The 19,527-nt window shown below is 38.8% G+C and overlaps 2 protein-coding genes and 1 non-coding gene across 5 annotated transcripts; 2 read left to right on the forward strand and 1 right to left on the reverse strand.

Moving 5' to 3' along the window:
- Window positions 1–475: 475 nt before the first annotated feature.
- Window positions 476–12,651, reverse strand: nufip1 (nuclear FMR1 interacting protein 1). 2 transcript variants are annotated; one of them, XM_086281602.1, is made up of 10 exons: window positions 11,536–12,630; window positions 11,005–11,078; window positions 10,435–10,536; window positions 10,275–10,337; window positions 10,120–10,196; window positions 9,914–10,006; window positions 9,597–9,766; window positions 9,133–9,252; window positions 1,374–1,609; window positions 476–1,245 (listed from the first exon to the last, which is right to left on the reverse strand). In XM_086281602.1, the coding sequence occupies exons 1-10, from the start codon at window positions 11,774–11,776 to the stop codon at window positions 724–726; spliced, it is 1,698 nt and encodes a 565-aa protein (XP_086137728.1). In that variant the 5' UTR covers window positions 11,777–12,630; the 3' UTR covers window positions 476–723. The 2 variants fall into 2 exon arrangements, with proteins under 2 accessions (XP_086137728.1, XP_086137729.1); XM_086281603.1 differs by having other exon boundaries at window positions 893–1,245; window positions 1,351–1,609; window positions 11,536–12,651.
- On the forward strand, window positions 12,440–18,973 carry nop58 (NOP58 ribonucleoprotein homolog (yeast)). 2 transcript variants are annotated; one of them, XM_086281606.1, is made up of 15 exons: window positions 12,440–12,622; window positions 13,052–13,128; window positions 13,253–13,305; window positions 13,510–13,634; window positions 13,715–13,851; window positions 14,040–14,104; window positions 14,361–14,495; window positions 14,804–14,949; window positions 15,107–15,233; window positions 15,431–15,594; window positions 15,692–15,826; window positions 17,934–17,995; window positions 18,083–18,234; window positions 18,318–18,442; window positions 18,553–18,973. In XM_086281606.1, exons 1-15 carry the CDS (start codon window positions 12,578–12,580, stop codon window positions 18,610–18,612), a joined length of 1,608 nt encoding a protein of 535 aa, XP_086137732.1. In that variant the 5' UTR covers window positions 12,440–12,577; the 3' UTR covers window positions 18,613–18,973. The 2 variants fall into 2 exon arrangements, with proteins under 2 accessions (XP_086137732.1, XP_086137731.1); XM_086281605.1 differs by having other exon boundaries at window positions 12,454–12,622; window positions 18,315–18,442.
- Window positions 15,272–15,355, forward strand: LOC147302231 (small nucleolar RNA SNORD11B). Its single transcript, XR_015127461.1, has one exon. It is a non-coding gene; the product is annotated as a small nucleolar RNA SNORD11B (small nucleolar RNA).
- Window positions 18,974–19,527: the final 554 nt, after the last annotated feature.

Here is a 19,527-nt window from a genome sequence, read left to right on the forward strand (position 1 = left end):
TTTTTTATTTTTCTCCGATATCCGATCCAGTAATTTAGGTCAGTATCGGACCGATACGTAATATCGGATGGTCCATCTCTAATTTAAACCAATAGTAATCTGTCATTGGAATAAGATAACTGACCTTTGAAGTTAAATAGTTTGAAACTGGAAAGCTGTCTGCTAAAACAATTAGTGCATTAAAGGGGAGAGTTGAAATACAAAACCAAGTTCAAACAATCAGTTTAAATGGGAAAAAAAAGCACAAATTTAAACTATAGATGTACCATCATCTATTCAACCATTTAAAAAAAAGAAGAAGAAAAGACTGGTAAAAAAACAAACAAAAAAACCCAAACAAAACTTGTAAACCTGCCTGACTTTCATGTCATTGAATTCAATAGACAGTGGGTCAACTCTAACACACTTTCCAGCCGTGGTGCGAATTTACTGCAAGTCAAACACTAGGTATATTTTCTCTCGTGGTAGTGTGAATGTACTTTACCACACGTTTCAGTTCACTCCTTTTATTGATAGTCAAACACTGAAAAGATAAAGATTCAGAATTCATCACTACAAATCACGTGATTTATTTTACAAGACAGTCTGTCTTTACATAATAAACTCATATATAAAAAAAAAAAAAAAAAAAAAAAATCATTCCTGTCCACAGAAATTCTTCATTCATATTTGGAATCTCAGTTTGATGTTTAGGACAAAATAAGACCAACTATTTTGGGTCTTTCACACTTGAACACTGGGGGTCTCCCATATTTCATCATCATACATATTTGAGATACATGTGATCCCATCCTTCGAGGACACATCCAGATGGTTTACATCACTGGCTGTTGTCTCCTCAGTATTTGGGATGAAATCACCTGTATAATCACCAACACTTCCTAAAGACTCCACAGTAGGTTCATTAGGTTCTCGTGTAGACCCTTGGTGATTCAGTATACAAGGAGCTTGCTTAACTGCAGAAACTTCACTAGTAACTAAACCCTCCGTACTGCCAAGATCCAGGACTGCTGAATGTCCCTCACTACTAATCAAGAAGGCAAACGGGGACGCAACTTGGATTTTCTCTGATGATTCTTCCCATCTTCCTTCATGCTCTCCGTTTGTAACAGCTGCTGTGCCCTTGTTTCCAGTTTTCTCCTGGTTGTGACATCTGCTCTCCAGCCCAAAGAAGTGGTTTCTGACAATGTAGCGTACACACTGCAGGAGGACATTCCTCTCGTGTCGGATATCTGGAGCCAGTAACTAAACAAAGAGACAAACAAGAGTTGGACTAAATAACACATCTAAATAGTATAGCTTTAAACAGCGTGTCCTTTTTTACTAAATCAAAATCATATAAATACGCACGCAGTGTCAAATGACTTCCATACCATCTCAAGCAAAGTGGGGCGATGTGACTGTGGTAGTCTTCCTCGTCCCGCTCTTTCCCCTTTGCTGTTGGGCATGTGAAGTCTGGAATCTGTCTGAACTGTTTTCTGTCTCTCTGCATTCTGTAAAAAAGCCCCTCTACCCCTGGCAGGTGCCCTCTCCTGAGGGTTGGGTGGTATTAAGTTTAGAAGGTCCTGGTTCTCTTGCACCAGCTCCTTACCTCTCTGAATGGGTGTGGCTAAAACGCAAAAGCACAAGCGTTAGTAGAAACACTGGACATAAGTTACACTTTGTTATATATCCATCCATCCATCCATTCGCGTCCGCTTATCCTTTTCAGGGTCGCGGGGGGCGCTGGAGCCTATCCCAGCTGTCATAGGGCGAGAGGCGGGGGACACCCTGGACAGGTCGCCAGTCTGTCGCAGGGCCAACACAGAGACAGACAACCATTCGCACTCACATTCACACCTAGTGACAATTTGGATTAACCAATTAACCTATCCCCCACTAAGATTTGTTATAAACTACATAATAAAACCAAACAACAACAGAGCTACTCCGAGATAAAATTAAAGTACATGTTTAATGTTGAATCTGATGAAAACTAGGGCAAGTTATTGTGACTCAGGACACACACACACACACACACACACACACACACACACACACACACACACACACACACACACACACACACACACACACACACACACACACGTATCTGTATTGAACTGTTCGATACAGTGCCTTCAGTTCAGTACGCATATGTATTGAACGTATGGAACGATACAAAATTTTTAATTTATTTGATCAAATATTCTTCTGACGATGCCGTCTGTGTTGAGGGCTCAGTGGATCTGCATTTGATTACTCTGTCTAGGGTGCATTGTCGGGCGCAGATCAACTGAGTGCTGCCCATATGCATTCAGCCAAGTTTGCATGGCAACTCCTCAACGCTACCCAAAACTGAACCTCATCCACCGTCATTCAGATCTGGCGTTTGGAACCATTTTGGTTTTCATGTGAAGTATGACCCTACTTAAGCCTGTTGTGGAAAAAAGTACAACAGTATGTCGGATGTAACAAGCAATGCTCAATTACATCGGTCGGAACGCAACAAATATGATTACACATTTACGCCGACATCACACTAGTGCAAAGACAAGTGGAAGCAGACAAAAACAACACCAACAACAACACCAAGCACGCATGCTACGAACGGCGAGTCATTTAGACACCCGTTAGAACATGATTCTAAGAGGGCAAAGGGCAATTGCTACTTTTAATGCTGTCTACAAAATTGCTTTTCTTTTGGAAAGAGCCATTTCTCTGTAATAAACTCTTTTCCACAGATGAGTGATTTCGCCATCAGATGCAAAAAATAATATAATAACAAAATAAATGTATCGAAAAAAATATCTAACCGTGACACCCAATGTTCCCTCTAATCTGCGTGTGCGCAATTGTGCACTACTGGCATGGCCTTTGGAGTTAGTGCTGTTCTTTAGATTCTCTAGATAATTGGAAAACAGGGTTTTAAAAGCAAATATGTTTGGGCGCTGTTGAGAAAATTTTGTATGTGAAATTTGGCAAAAATAATCAGAAGATTGATAATATATGTTTTTCCTGGAGTTATTTTATCAGTATGTGAGAGGCCAAATAGAATATGTTGAAACTTCAGTTTACATGAGGGATCAATTTTGGTGTTTATAAAATTAATTGATAATTGACAATTATCATTCAGTAATTGACTAACAAGTAAAATTTTCCTATCCACCCATTTCTGAATATATATTGATTTGTTCTTAAATTTAATATCCTGATTATTCCAAATGAGATCTTTATGGGGAGAAAGGTTGTGAGAGTATATCATTAACCAAGAGATAGGAGTTGACTGAAAGTTGGAGAGTTTAATCGGTAATTTAGAGATATTGTAATTGCATTTTAGCAGAAAGTGCATTCCTCCAAGTGAGTTAAAGATATGGTTGGTAATAAAATTCCAAATTGAAATGGGATTTTTTAAAAAGAGTTTGATCCATTTGATTTTAAAAGACACATTTAAGGAAGTGAAATCTAAAGAATTTAGGCCACCAGAACACAACTTGTTTATCATTACATTTTTTTAATATAATGTATTCTCTTTTTCCAAATGAAGTTAAATAATATTTTATCAATTTTTGTGCATAATTCTTTTGAAACATCAGGTACCATATCTGCATATATAAGTCTGGAGAGGCCTTCAACTTTGGCTACTAACGATCTTCCAGTAATGGATAAATCTCTTTGAAGCCAAAGATTAAATCTTTGTTGTATTGCAGTTATAAGAGGGTCGAAATTTTCAGATAATCTAGCATCTTAGTCTTTTTGAATGGTAATACCAAGATATTTAACCTTATTTTTAACAGGAACACCTGATACAATTGTATCTGTGCAGAATTTAACAGGGAGAAGTTCACATTTTGTAATGTTGAGTGGTCTTAAACCAGAGGCTATTGAGAAATTATTGAGAACTTTGAGAGCTTCATCAACTTAATATTTATCCTTTAAAAAAAAAAAAGTGTTGTGTCATCTACTAGTTGAGTAATAGATAATGTTCTGCCAGCAACAGAGAGACCCATTACACTGCTGTTCTTAAAATGAATACAGAGTAACTGCATAGGAAGAAGGAAAGGATATGCAGAAAATGGACAACCTTGACGGATCCCACGGTTATTATCAAATCTTTGATATGTTTGATTATATGCAGATGCAAATAGCTCAAAGTTTGAATTGATTTTTTAAACATATTTCCAAAACCAAAAATATCAAGTGCTCTGAACATGAATTCATGTTCAATGGAGTCGAAAGCTTTATAAAAATCAAAAAAAAAAGAAAAAAAAAAAGAAAGGAAAAAAAGAAAAGAAACTATTATCTGTGATTAAATCTGAATGATCCAAAATATCAATTACCAGTCTTATATTGTTAGTTATGTGTCTGCCAGTCATAAAACCAGACTGTTTCATCAATTAGGTGCACATTTTAATTTTTTAGCCAAACACATAGCAATTATTTTATAATCATTATTCAGGAGTGAAATAGGTCTCCAATTTTCTATCAAAAGGGCGTCTTTATGAGGTTTAGGAATCAAAGTAATCAGTCCCTGAGTCAAGGAAGGAGGGAGCTTTCCATTATCAATGCTTTCAATAAGTCCTTTGAAAATAATTTGTAAAATTCAGAAGTCAAACCGTCATTCCCTGGACTCTTAAGTTTCATTTTATTAATAGCACCTTCAATATCTAGTGTTGTGATGGGGCATCACACATAGTTTTATTATTGTCACTAATTTTTTTTAATATTTAATATTAATATAATAAGGAATTATAGAATTTTTCCATGGCTTCTGTAGAAAAATTAGATTTATATAAATTTTTATAAAAGTTCACAAGTCTTGGAAATCACTTGAGGATCTTGTGTGATGACCCCATCTGAACAAAGTTTAGTCATGCTGCCAAGAGTATTGTGATGTTTTTCTAATTTGAAAAACTAGCTAGAGTTTTGTTCTCCCTCTTCAAGCCATTTCCTTCTTGACCGCACAAAGGCACCTTTTGCCTTGTAAATGAAATTATTTCCGACTCTTCTTTTTTTTTCTCTTCTATTTTTAACTATTTCAGCTCCTCTTTTCATTAAAAGGGACCTCAATTCAAATTTCATGAGCTCCCAATTTTTACAAAAAGCATTTTCAACACATGCCTTGTTCTAATACTGATCTATTTTTGTTTTAATTTCCTTTACCAAAGAATCATTCAGTAGAAGAGAATTATTTAATTTCCAATATGAATTCACTCTTTTAGACGGATTACTGGCATACAAACATATCTCCAAAAAAAAATTGTTCTATGAGCTGTCAAGGGTGTTGGCAACATTTTTGATGTAGAAACATATTCAGATAAAGGATCAGAAATTAGCCAATAATCAATACGAGACTGTAATGAACCTGATCTATTTTTCCATGAAAATTCCTTAATGGTTTGATTTTTGAATCTCCAGATATCAATTAGGTCTCTTTCATTAATAAAATCCAACATATAATTACTACTTTCCTAACTTTTACTTGGCAATCTATCTATCATGTTATTGAGTGAATGGTTCCAGTCTCCTCCTAATATAATCTTTAGATTAGCAAATTAAAGATTCATTTTTTTCATTTACTACAAGTATTAGGTCAATATTCTCCTGTTTGTTATTATAGCCGTAAATGTTACCTAGTAAGAGGGTCTGATCATTAAAAGAAAAAAAAGAAAAAGAAAAAAGAAAAACACACAACCAGCAAAATAAAATATCCTTTTGGATCAGTTTCTGAAGATATAATTTTTCCATTAAATTTATGCTTCAAAATCAGAGTTCCCGCTGAATGGTTTGTGCCATGAGACTTCCATAAATCTTCGCTCCATTGGGATTTCCAGAAGTTAGCATCCTTAGTTCAGCATGGGATTCTTGTAAGAGACAAAAGTCAGTATTCAAACTTTTAGCATATAAAAACAGAGCTTTCCTTTTGGTATTGTCCCTTAGTCCTTGTAAGAGCCAGAGTCAATGTTTATGTTTTTCCTTTTTGTTTTGGTGGCACAGGTGTATAGTTTTACCTGCGTCTCAGGTGATGGTATGTGGGTGTGGTCACAGTCTATTTACCTGATGTCGGTGTTCGCAGCAGGTGTGTTGGGTGAGTGGTTTGTGGGCAAACTTTTCTGTTGACCGTCATTTTTTGGCACACCAGTTAATCCATGCGCTAGTTGTAAATTGATTGAAAGCGCAAATGTTTGTTTTTGTTTTGTTCTTAAAATAAATGCGCAAAGTACAAGTACGACTCATTATGGATTATTGGAGGCGCGTCACAGGGACACAACCAACTCAGCCGGCCGCGGCTTTATTTACAGATGAAAGTCGCAACAGTCCTCGAGCATTAAAAGAAATAAAGGACAAAGATGAAATTTTGCAAACTAAATTAACTTTTTACCCTGAGAAGAGTGTGTCAGCTTCAGAGAGAGCAGAACTACTCTGTCTAAAAAAGTGCTTCACAAAACATTTTAACAGCAACAGCATACTATAAGTCTTTAGAACAATAAGGAAAAGAGACCTTGAGGTATATCCACAAATAGGACTCGAAGAGATTTCAGTGAATTTCTTTTCTGTTCACAAAAGCACTAGGCAATTTTCCCTTCCTTACGTGCTTTCTCCACCTGTGGCCATAGCTGGTTGCGCCTCTCGGTACTCGGGAGAGAGATCTTCTTTGAAATGGAGCTTCCTTGTCTTCAGGTAGTCAAATCGCTTCGCCGCCTTCCAGATGATGTCTCGAAAGTGTCTCATTGTTAATTGCAGGATTATGGCGTGGGGCAGTGGCGCAGAAGAGGACTCACGTTGTTGACCGATCCTGTGGACTGAATCAAGTACCTCCGGGAACTTTTCACGGTGGTCAGGATCCATGTTTTGGCAAATTTCAATAACCTTACTGCGTACGTTTTCTCCTTCTTCTTCGGGTAGCCCATGAAGTCGCAGGTTCCATCTTCGTTTATACCGAGACAACTCCAACACCTTGTTTTCCAGTGTTTGAATTTTCTCTTCTGCTTTATCTCAGAAGATCTCAGGGAGCTAAAAGGAAAAGTCTCTCGTACTGAAATAAAGGTGGATAAAGTTAATAGTAACCTTAAGGTCGCCAATACTCTTCTTGATGTTAGCGCCTTGCTCTTCGATAGCCATCTTGAGCGTCGTAATAATGCTTTCCGCTGTGTCAGTTTCCATCACTCTTTTCTTACCAGAAGGTTTTGACAGGGAGGAAGTAGGAGTGATAAGAGCTCTCTTATCTGAGCCCAGGTTTTTTGCCATCACATACAGCTAGTAGTGTGCACCTTAAAGTTCGCTTTGCTGCTTATAAAGGAGTTTTAAGACAGAGCAAGTTCTGTAGCAGACCGTTCACATCTTGGCCCATCTTGGAGATGTGAGCAGGACAGATGGACCAATTGACGGAAAAAGTGTGGACTTTATACCAGTTTTTAAATTGTGTTAATAGGCCACGTAAAACCAGAGTTATGATAAAAATATATGAAATGTTTTGTTTTTTTCCCCTGAATACTATCGTTGTTTATATTCAATGTGGGAAGAAACGGTAAAGACAACGTTTTATAAAGAAAACCATCGAAACACTCTCAGCGTTTGAGCAAAAACAAAACCAGCCCCCAGCCTTTCCCATTGGTCGAAAAATGTACCATGTCAATCAATCAAAAAAAATTATATGGCAACATGGCATTTAGTTATTAAGACACGGGAGGAAGTCTTAGGAGTGTTTTGAGATGTGAGAGATTTGCGATGTTTAGCGCAAATCTTGTGTAGTTAGTGTGTAGTGTAGTCAACAGTTTTGTCGTGTGTGTCAGAACAATGAGGCGACTGCTAAATGTTACAGGTGTTACAGGAATGATACATTTCCTGTTGTCAGGCCTGCAGGTATCAGGCTGTTGTTCTCCTTTAACTCATAGTGGACAGAAATTATTTTTTGGAGTGGCACAAATAATTTGTGTGGCATCAAATTTGATGCAGAACACCTGATTGTTCTGTTAATATTTTGAAATGTTTGTTTAAAAAAAATGCCTTGGCAGCATTTATAGGTAAACAGCTGCAAAAAAATTTGTTTGCAAAACTCAGTAACTTTTTTGTAGAAATAACTATATAATTATTTGCCCAACATTGGTCATTATATACTGTATTTTGCAGACAGAGTTACAGAACTCTCTTCCAGACCACAGACTCGTACTCGTAATACAAGTCAGAGCTTTATGATAAATAAATAAATAAATAAATAAATAAATAAATAAATAAAAAAAGTTGCACTTTCAAAATTGGAGTTCAAGTTATTTTTACTTCCAATAGTGTTAACATACTGCACAGGTCATGAACAAGATTTTTTAAATTTTCATAGTAAGTGGGCTAAAGCAGTTAATTAAAAGTAGTCTAACATAAATGTAAATGCTGTAATTTGATTATTTTAATAAACCATGTAACTTGGATGGATTAGATGCTGGCGTGACCACAGTGGACACGTCTGCTGTTGCTCACAGTGGTCCAAGGGACCGCTCAGGGAGTTTGTGTGTTCGCTCAGACACATGAAAAATTAGAACATTGACATAGACACCAAAGTATCGAAATGAACCGAACTGTGAATTTTGTGTATCGTTGCACCCCTAACACACACACACACACACACACACACACACACACACACGAAAAAACTCTATAAGTATATTACTCTTGCACGTGCCCACTGACAAATTTACATGTATTGGATCCAAAAGAATACAGTCTGCATTCGTGCAAGCAAGGCTCCATTCTAGTCAGCTTGGTTTTTAGGATTTTCCGGTAGGCAGTGGTACCGTATCAGGTACTTTTTTAGCACTTATTGGGCCGGGGTTTGAAGTGAGCAGAGTTGAGCCGAAAATGAAATGTCATCAGACTGCACCCAAGAGAGGGTAGAAAAGTCCATTTACGTTTGTGCTTCATGTCAAGGAACTTTAGGGTTGCGCTGCTATAACAACCCCACCCAAATTGAGGTGGTAATGTAAAAAGACTGAAACAGAGTAGATGAGTAAAGTAGGTGGTAGTGGAAAAGCGACATAGGTGAGGTAGTAAAAAGTGTAAATTAACAACAAAATAAAAACAATTCAACAAGACAGAATCATTAGCATTTTTCTTGCATGGTGAAGATTTTGGACTATTATCCAGCAAACACTATGTGCTCACCTGGTTCATCATCACTTTCGGTCATTGATCCGTAGTTTGCTACTAGGGATCCCAGAGCTGAGCTCATCTTCTTAGGGGCCACAACCAAGCCACTGGTCCTGGACTCATCTCTGTCAGAATCTTGGAGCCAATGAAAAACAGAGCACTATATATATATCACTATCATTATATACTATCACCTCTGTCAGTGCGCCCCAGGGTGGCTGTGGCTACAATGTAGCTTGCCATCACCAGTGTGTGAATGTGTGTGTGAATGGGTGGATGACTGGATATGTAAAGCACTTTGGGGCCCTTAGGGACTAGTAAAGCGCTATATAAATACAGGCCATTTACAGGCCATATAGGGGTGTCTGTGTATTTCAATCAAAGAATAACCAGAGGATAACCAGTGAAAGCTTTTTGATCTTGTCCTCTATGTAGGTGATTGTGCACAGGCTTGATTGAACTTTGATCAATTAACTCACCATGGTCACTAGTGGCTAATGCTCCGAGTGGATCCCCGTCCCTGCATGGGTGGGTGAGTGGTTTAGGCTTCTCTGTAACAATGCAGTCCGATGAGTGTGGCCGTCTCAGATGTCGCCCTTGGAGTCCTCTGTTTTTCCAACCACGACCTCTGCCTCTTCCTCTCATTCGTCTGAAAATAAATACATCATTGCTTATGCAAGTTAACTTTTTGGTAAGACAGACTTCATTTCAAATTAAAAAAATGTATATCAAAATAGAAAATAAAAGAGATGCACACCAAAATCCATAATTTATACATTCAAATGTAAACATTTACCCAAACTGAGCTGTTTCCAGGACAGCTCCCGTTTCCTCCCGCACCTCCAGGACTTTTTTCTTCTTCTCAATATTCACAAGTGTTGGATAGTTTCTAGTAAACCAGTAAAGACAAATTAATGACTGGACATGGGAAGTATGCATATGTGGCTTAACTAATGGCAAAATTGCATCAAAAGTTCATGACTGCCACAGTTTCTAACTAACTTGCGTCTTTCCTCTCTCCATTTAGTAATCTCCTCTGGTGTGTCCAGTTTGATTCTTTTAGTTCCTGGTGCATGGTTCTGTCAACACAGAGTATTCACATTAGAAAAGGGGAACTACTACAAGCTAATCACTTTACATCATCTTCTTCCACTTACATTTTTCCAGTGTATGCTGACAAGTTTTTCATGGGCCATGAAGCTGCAGTCAGCCACAGAACACTAAAAGTGGATTCAATTGGAGCTCTCAGTAAAAAGTAAAGAATATCAATGTGAACAGCACTAATATATATCTAGTAAGTAGCCTAGAGTGAAATACCTTGACATGCTGAGAAACATGCTCATTGTACTTTTCCTGGTTTTTGAAGCCCCGGTCGCAGGTGTCACAAAAATGGGAATACTCTGGTTCTTTCCTGTTTTTCTGCAAGGGGTGAAAAGCTCAAAGTTCCCAACAACGTTCCATTCACTTTAACCCTTGTGTGGTGTTCGTATTTTTGTTACTCAGCCAGTGTTCATGGGTCTGGTGGACCCGCTAGAGTTTTGGCTTTCCAAATTAACACTATCAAACAATTTTATGTTAAATTACTCAACAGATGTTTACTTCATCCCAATTACAAGACATATGAACAGCAAACATGGTTAATTTTTTCCCTTTACCTTTGTTAGATCACATTTATGAATTAATGTGCTTCTCGTTTTTCTTTTATATAAAATGTTATAAATAAATCAGTTATAATCAAGTGGAGTGAGTGGAAAGACACAACACATTTACACGTGAAAAAAAAATTAATTGTTTAATTTTTCTTTTGAAAAAAACTGAACACGGGTCTCACAGACCCGAACACCATACAAGGGTTAAATATAAATACAAAGTTCTCAGAAATGTCACCTTTTTTCCATGATGGCTGGGAGCTCGGTAGCTTTGATGTCCACCTCGATCCCATTCATGACTAAAGTTTTGACCTGAAAACACACGCAAGAAATTCAAACACACCTTTCTTTAAAAAACAGACACACGGACATGTCCTTTATGGCGACTAAAGGCGCACTGCATGTATCTTAAACTACACATCTGCTATCAAAGTTATTGTGGGGATGTGGTTTTGTTTTTAGTTTATTTTTCCTTGTCTTCCACGGATGTATCCGTTCTGTCACTAGTTGGCTTTTATGAAACTAATTCAAGTGTTTTAACACCAAATAACCCACTGACGCCACTTGCTGCATTCACACATGCTATAAAGCTTTAAACACTTATTCCTTAACTGCAACATAACTGCTAAATCTATGACTTTTTTGTTAGAGCAGAACCCCATGGTGTAAGTCAGTCTTTACATTATGTGGTCCTTCATGTGCACTTTAGGGCGACAGTAACATGAAGGAACCCATCTTCAATAGGGAAACTACTGTATATTCCACTCACTGTATGTATGTGTAGGTCCGTGGTTTCCACGGTTTGATGAGAACCCATAACTTGCCGCTGACCCGTGGTGCCTGCCAACACTACTGTCGCAGCCCCAGGTGTGTTCGGTAGGCGTTTCGCTCCAGCTCCACATGGTGGGATGGAAGCTACTCGAGTGCGACTGCTGCTGCTGGAACGACTGGAAGGAATTGGAAGGAGGAGAGCCAAAGTCGGGCGGAGGATAATTTGCCGACTCGTTCATACCGCCAGGCCAAAATCTTTCTTCACGCTGAGAATGAAGGTAGTTCTAGAGAAACTTCTCCTCAACGCGTTGCCCTCATAGGCGCATGTATTTACTTTGAGCGAACTATGGTTTCGTCACATCCGCCAAAGAAGGAAGACCATAAACCAACACAGACGAAAACGAATAAATATATGTCTATACATACTTACGTTAAGTATTTTAATATGTATAAAAAGTTTTGTGGTAAAAAAAATTATACTTGAGACTTAGACTGCAATTTTGATTTTACCAGTAGTTGGCTACAACTTCTCGCGAGGTTTAATGTAACAAATTCTCTTGGGTTGCCATTTTTGGTGAAAAGCCGCCTGGTAGATATTATAAATGCACTGCATTGTCTAAAGAGCAACACATTAATCTTGTAAGCGTCATAAGCTAAGTGGCCGCTCGCTCGATTTTATTAACCTGTATGCCGTGTGCGTAATTAAACGTATTTCAAAGTGTATTTTTTCCACAATAGAAGCAGAAACATATTCTAAGGTAAAGAAAACGTATTGACAATACGGTGCATTAGATACACCGCGATACACCAATCCGTAGAAACATTTTCTTCCGCTTATCTATAAATAAACCCTAAATTGTCTTTTTAATGTTAAGCTCGGGGGATAGCGACCGATGTGAACGAACCTGGCAACCCAATAGTTTCCTGGTGCCCTGTCCACGCCGCGTGTGTTTCAGAGTGAGAGCAGCAGCGTGGTGATCGAGGTGGAAACGTGAAGGCTCCAGAGGTGTGCGCAATAACTGCACTAAGGCGTTGCCAAAATGCTCGTGTTGTTTGAAACCGCAGCTGGATATGCAATATTCAAAGTAAGTATTCGACTATTGTTTGCAATCTTTTTAAAATGGGCGACTTTAGCACAGGGGCAATTTGCGTTAGCCCGGATTAGCCATCCAGCTAGTTCACTGAGAGTCGGTAGGTGTCATAAACGTGTTATTTACGGTATGAAAAAAGCAATCTCTTCGTTGTACTTGTGGATATGGATTACATTTTTATTTAAAGGTGTTTTGTTTGCGCACGAGCTTGGCTAAGTCATAAGTGAACATCAAGCTTGTACTGTGAAGGGCCTGCAACCACGTGTGCACACTGAGGTGGTGCTGACTCCACATGCATTTTAGAATTGTAGGTTGTTCAAATGCGTCCATCAGCCATTACTTTAAGTTACATTCTTAACGATGTAAGCCATCTCACTGCTTTACATATTTCTTTTAACTAATGTCTGTGTATTGTGTTTTAAGGTTCTCAATGAATCCAAACTGCAGCAGGTCGACAGCCTGTATAAGGAGTTTGAAACTCCCGAAAAAGCCAATAAAATGTAAGTGCTGATGTTACATTTTACCACCTGGCGGCACTCTTTATACCTGAAATATAACAATGGACTTATTACTATAAATCGTAGATGAAATGTAACTTCCATATATTTCCTTTTGTCCTACCAGCGTTAAGCTGAAGCATTTTGAGAAGTTCCAGGACACAACAGAGGCTTTAGCAGGTAATGAGAAATTTGAGCCCTAATGTTCACCTGAGATTAGTCTGTGATGCAAAGCTGTGTCTGATTAAACATGAGGTATTGCTCAGTCGTCACTACCGCTGAGACCAATTCCTCCTCATACATATGAGAGTTGACACTTTTTGTGTTTTGTGCAAGCGCTTAGCACAGCTAAGCTTTATTTTAGTCTCTATTTCCACTTTTTAGCTGCAACTGCCCTTGTTGAGGGAAAACTTGGCAAGAGTCTGAAGAAGGTCTTGAAGAAAGTTGTTGCCAAGGAAGCTCATGAGCAGCTGGCTATTAGTGATGCAAAACTCGGTGGCGTTATCAAAGTAAGTCACTGATATTTCTGTCAGCCTAAAAGACAGCATTGTTATCGAACGTTGTGTTTCTAATGACTTCTGGTCTTCAGGAAAAACTGGACCTGAGCTGTGTCCACAGCCCTGCTGTGGCTGAACTGATGAGATGCATCAGGGGTCAGATGGAGAGCCTCATCACTGGACTTCCTCCCAGGGAGATGAGTGCTATGTCTTTAGGGTTGGCTCACAGGTTAGTGGTGCATATATTATGTTATATGAATCCAACTGCTGCCTATGATTACATTTGCTGTCTGAAATATTTGTGTAGATTTTTCTCAGCATTCGTCACTACCACTGAGGCAGCAATCCTCTAGCTTATTGAAAATCCCTTCATTAATCTAGAAATTTGAATTAACTCGTGTTCTCATCTGGTTGCAGTTTATCCCGCTACAAGCTGAAGTTCAGTCCTGACAAGGTGGACACAATGATTGTGCAGGCTATTTGTAAGTGTTGTATTACACAGTTATGTCTGTTGTTGTGCCTGCAACATGTCAGACAGTAGTGCAAGAGAACCATCAGCAGTTTAAATTATTTTCAGAATGTCCAAAAACCTTCAGTTTGTTATCATTGCAAACAAAGAAAACATCTAGATTTTTCTTTTTGGGATAATAAAAATGTCAATTATTGATATTTTTGCTCTAAAAATTATCATTTGAGCAGTTAACATCAGCTGTACTGTGTTTTCGTCCTTGCTTCTAGCTCTTCTGGATGACCTCGACAAAGAACTTAATAATTACATAATGCGTTGCAGAGAGTGGTATGGCTGGCATTTCCCTGAGCTGGGAAAAGTGATCACAGACAACTTAGCCTACTGCAAGAGTGTCCGCAAGATAGGTAAGGACCATCCTGCTTTTGCACAACACAGTCAGAGAAGCATATTTAGATATCCTAAATATTTTGAGTAAAGCCAGCAAAAACACAGCATCCTACAATTTCCACATTCAAATTCATTAGCACCTTTTAATTTTATTCAGAGCCTCTTTCAATCCTTTAAAATTTTATGGTTTCCTGTCAGGCTGAGTAAACCACAGTGCTCTGAGCTTGTTTAAAGTCAGCGTATTGTTGCTCTAAGACTTGCGTGCATTGGTTTAACTTCCATGTGGTGACATTCCTGAGTAACTGCCATATGTTTGTGTCTGCAGGTGATCGCACAAACGTCGCCAGCTCTGATCTATCAGATATCCTCCCAGAGGAGATCGAGGCAGAGGTTAAACTGGCTGCTGAAATCTCCATGGGAACAGAAGTGTCAGAGGAGGACATTGGCAACATCAGGCACCTATGTGATCAGGTGGTGTGCTCACTGTTTGCTACAGTGACTGTGATGGCAATGACTGTTGTCTGTTGCAAACACAGGGTTTTCTGTGCGTCTTTGCCTTTTGTGACTGGTACCCTGCATTCATGAATTTGTTTTTGAATGTTTTCTTTATTTTTTTTTTCTCCCATAGGTGGTAGAGATTTCAGAATACCGGGCTCAGCTCTACGACTACCTGAAGAACAGAATGATGGCAATCGCTCCCAACCTCACTGTAATGGTGGGGGAGCTGGTTGGCGCCCGTCTCATCTCACATGCAGGTGAATTTGGGGGGGGGGGAATGTCATTTGTGAAAACTGGCCTAGCAGTGATGATGATGACACTAAGTCACTTTCCTGAACATGACTGATGGTTTTAAGTCACTACCTCATCTGAGCTGGCAGTGAAAGCACTAGTAGTCAGGTCTTTGAAGAGCGCCATAGCTACAGTTCTTTGTTTCATTCATTGTGCGATCCAGGTTCCCTTCTGAATCTGGCAAAGCATCCAGCCTCCACAGTCCAGATCCTTGGAGCAGAGAAGGCTCTTTTTAGAGCCCTGAAGACGCGCAAAGACACACCCAAGTATGGTCTCATATACCATGCTTCTCTAGTGGGCCAGACAACTGCTAAGAACAAGGGCAAGGTATGTTCTTAGAGTGTGATATGTGACTGAATAATGGTTGGTGGCCACAATGTGAAGCTGTCAACTCAGGCTTTGGTTTTCTGTAATGCCAATGCAGATTTCCAGGATGCTGGCAGCTAAAGCAGCCCTGGCTATTCGCTATGATGCTCTCGGAGAAGACACAAATGCAGAAATGGGTGCAGAGAACCGTGCAAAGCTGGAGGCCAGACTACGTCAGTTGGAAGATAAGGGGGTAAGTACAGCTACAACCCCTATTCCAGAAAAGTTGGGATGCTATTTAACATCCTTGGCCCTGACGTCCACATATGTGGACATCACATTTTGGGTTGTCTGACCAAAATACTAAATCTTGCTCTACAAGGGCCTGATATCCACTTACAAGGACAGTATACTGCCACTGTTGTATCGAAATTTAAAACAAATGTCCTCATAGAGCTGGGCAATATGGCCTAAAATCAATATCACGGTATAATTTGAAGCATGTGACATGTATATCGCAATATTCTGTATAACGTATTTTACACACTATAAGGCACGCTTAGGATCCTTTAATTTTCTCAAAAATTGACAGTGTGCCTTATGTATGAATTCTGGTTGTGCTTACTGACCTCTAACTGATTTTATGTGGTAAACGCTGCGCAGAAATCTGTCAAAAAAAAAAAATTTAATACGACTTTGGTAAGCTATGAAGGCGTACAGCTTGATGGATTACCGGAGCCTTACGGCTGCCGTAGTCAGGAGCCTCGTGGAGTAATCTGGGTCCAAAACTCCTCCTTCAGGTCCCAAAGTCAGTCAAACACTACAGCATCACTGAGAGTTAAAAACTGTCTAAATTCTTTAATTTTTAATAAAATAATCAGCGTTGCGGCTTTACCAGGTTTAACAATTAAGTTTAACATCCAGGCATCCATGAAAACAGAATTTATTAAATTCAACGGCGTTAGAAGTTAGCAGGAAGTTTGCTCACTAGTTTCCACCTAAACATGATATGCCATGTTCTGACTGAGAGATTAATCATTAATATATTGCAACAACATGGGAATAGAGCAGCTGCGAGAAAATTCTGCATTAATGAATCAATGGTACGGAAGTGGAGGAAGTGCAGTTTTTGGCTTTTCCCATATCCCAAAAGTGCTTTGTCTCTTTGCTGTTACTGTCGCCCGGCATAATTTGCAGATATTGTTCGCAGCCGCTGCAATGTTTTCGACCAAAACAGGCACCGCTTGATGAGACCGTCACCATGCGCTATCGCGGTATAGTCAAAATGTCTACCGTTGGTCAAATTTATATTGTTTCTACTGTATACTGTTTATACCGCCCACAGCTATGTCCTCATATGTGGAACAAAAAATGGGCAAAAATAAAAATCTGGTAATTCTTTGTTTTTACATTCATTAGGTCCCAATATGTCCAAATATCAAAGAGAAATTAAAAATGCATGTCATGGAAGAGTTTGGGTCTTAGCAGTTTTTAAAATCCAAAACTTACCATTTTTAAGCAGCAAAAAAGGTAGTGTTGAATGATGGGACAAAGCTGTTTAATAATTAACACAGCATAGCACCCCATTTTGTTATAGCAGTCCTTAAATGTCTGGGAACTGGGAAGATGAATGTCATCCTTTTCTTGTCTTCGTTGTAATGTGTCAATGGATTCCAGTGGTCAAAGGTCTGGGTCAGACCAGTACCCAACCTGTTCTACTGTGAAACCATGTAATAGATGCCTTATGCCATTTAGTTTTGTCTGGTTTAACTATGCAAGGGTTCTACTCTGGATGGTAATCCTGTGTTGCTCTAAATCCAGTGTATACCTTTCAGTATTGATGGTGCCTCTCCAGATGTGACAGTTGCATAACCATCAATGCATCCCTGTACTATCAGAGGCTTTTGAACTGACTGCTGATAAGAAGCCACATGGCCTCTCGCCCCTATAGTTCACAGGACTGGATATCCCTATTTTCTAGAAAGAATTGCAAATTTGATTTGTCTGATCACTGGAGAGTTTCTCGTTTTGCTTTAGTCTGAACATTAGCCCTAAGAACACAACAGCAGTTCTGGCTCATGTTCACAAATGTGGCTGTACCTCAGGAGGTGGAGCAGGTCATCTACTAATCAGACAGTTCGCCATTCCATGTCTGGCTACTCCAGTATCCCCAGTCCTTGAGCAAGATGCTAAATGCAAGTAGTATCTTGCTCCAATATAGCACTTTTGAGTGTCCAGGTAGAAAAGTACTATATGTAATGGATTTTTGTATTTCTTCTGAATCTGTTATCCTGGTAAAATCCCTGTTTTTGTTATTTTTTCCCCCTCCTTTAGTCATTGAATCCACATTTTCTTTTCAGATCCGAAGAATCAGTGGAACAGGCAAAGCAATGGCAAAGGTAGAGAAATACCAGCACAAGAGGTTAGTTGTCACTTGCAGCATATTTTGCATATTTCCACATCTACACATGTATGGTGGTTAATGCCTGCTACTACTTTTCCTTCACAGTGAAGTGAGAATTTATGATCCGTCAGGTGATTCTACGATTCCGTCCACATCGAAGAAGAGGAAGTTTGAAGAGGTAGAAGAAGAGGATGCCACAGAGCCCACGACATCAGCAGTCAAACCCAAAAAGGCAAAACGGGAGTTGGTAATAGAAGGTGAGTGAGTTTGGAATCAATCCTCTGCCTCCTGTGCATTTGGATCTGTGATGCTGATAGTGTTCTGGCTCTGTGTTTAGAAGAAGAACAAGCAGAAACATCAGCGGCAGCAGAGGAGACCCCGAAGAAAAAGAAGAAAAAGAAGGATAAGAAAGCAGAGGAGGAAATGGAAGAACCAAAGGAAGAAGAGGTGGTAGCAGTTACTGAGGTAAGATGGAAGCTAAAGTTTTAAAATTATCCCTTTTTTTTCTTCCTCCCCTTTAATGATCGAACTCTCTCTCTCTCTCTCTCTCTCTCTCTCTCTGTCTCTCTCTCTAGACAACAGAGAAGAAGAAAAAAAAGAAAAAGAAGGTAAAGGAGGAGCAGGAAGAAGATTGAAAAGAGGAGAGTGTAAATAGATTTTTGTCTTTTATTTTTATTATTCAATTATATTTTCTGAGGACTACAGTATTGAGTGCCTGTCTGTGGACATCTGAAAAGAAGTTCGAAGTAAACATCAGAGTAATCATTAGATCTCATTCTTTTCTCTGGTCATAAAGAGACTGTACAATAAAAGTTTTTTGGGGTTTTTTTTTTTTTTTTTTTTTTCAAAGATGTTTAAGCTTAATCTACCAGAAGCCTCTGTAGACAAGCATTTGTTTTATTCATGAAGAGATCTAGTTTTGTCATGAGTTCAGTACAGATTTCCCAGTTCTCTTGTGATAAACAAAGCCTGGTGAAATAAAACCTTTTGCTCAAATGCTGTGTGTGTGTGTTTGTTTTTTTTAATGTACAAATAAATGCATCCAGCAGGGGTGGGAAGTAATTAAGTACAAACACTTCACTTATTATACTAGCTAGATTTAGCTGTCTGCAATAGTATGAGTATTTATTTTTCTGACTACTTTCAATCCCTATATTTTTCCACAACACTTTCTACTTATATTTTCAAAACAGATTTGTTACTTTAGGTTCAGTGGTATTATCTATAGTGTTATAAGTGAGGTTTTTCTAAGTAGCATGTAATTTCAAATTCAACATTTTTATCAGCTAAACAAATGTCAGCAAACTGTGTGAACACAGTGTGTCTGCTAGCTAAAGGTACAGCTGCTGGGTTTCCCTGGGAGAGAAAAGAGTAACTTCACTCAAAGATGGAAAAAGATATAGTATATGTTTTGGGTTGTTTTTTTTTTAAGCCTCATGCCCAGTACATTTGAACTTGAATCAAAGTGTTTGGAAAAGTGTCAAATTTTGGTCCTATAACATGTGAGGGTAGGATGCCCCACCTCATTCTGACATAGTCATAGGACTGCA

This window comes from Aulonocara sp. 'chitande type north' Nkhata Bay, linkage group LG23, assembly GCF_057382095.1.
Source record: "Aulonocara sp. 'chitande type north' Nkhata Bay isolate Kocher_YH1m ecotype deep benthic linkage group LG23, A_spYH_male_GT1.1, whole genome shotgun sequence".
Lineage (NCBI taxonomy): Eukaryota > Metazoa > Chordata > Actinopteri > Cichliformes > Cichlidae > Aulonocara > Aulonocara sp. 'chitande type north' Nkhata Bay.

Excerpts from the sequence above, each read along its gene's own strand:
- nop58 (XM_086281605.1), top strand. The coding sequence starts at position 12,578 with ATGCTCGTGTTGTTTGAAACCGCAGCTGGATATGCAATATTCAAA. Across the intron at positions 13,129-13,252 it reads CCCGAAAAAGCCAATAAAAT|CGTTAAGCTGAAGCATTTTG; the intron begins GTAAGTGCTGAT and ends TTGTCCTACCAG. Across the intron at positions 13,852-14,039 it reads TCTTTAGGGTTGGCTCACAG|TTTATCCCGCTACAAGCTGA; the intron begins GTTAGTGGTGCA and ends ATCTGGTTGCAG.
- nufip1 (XM_086281602.1), bottom strand. The coding sequence starts at position 11,776 with ATGAACGAGTCGGCAAATTATCCTCCGCCCGACTTTGGCTCTCCTCCT. Across the intron at positions 10,537-11,004 it reads CCAGCCATCATGGAAAAAAG|AAAAACAGGAAAGAACCAGA; the intron begins GTGACATTTCTG and ends CACCCCTTGCAG. Across the intron at positions 9,767-9,913 it reads CTGGAAACAGCTCAGTTTGG|ACGAATGAGAGGAAGAGGCA; the intron begins GTAAATGTTTAC and ends ATTTATTTTCAG.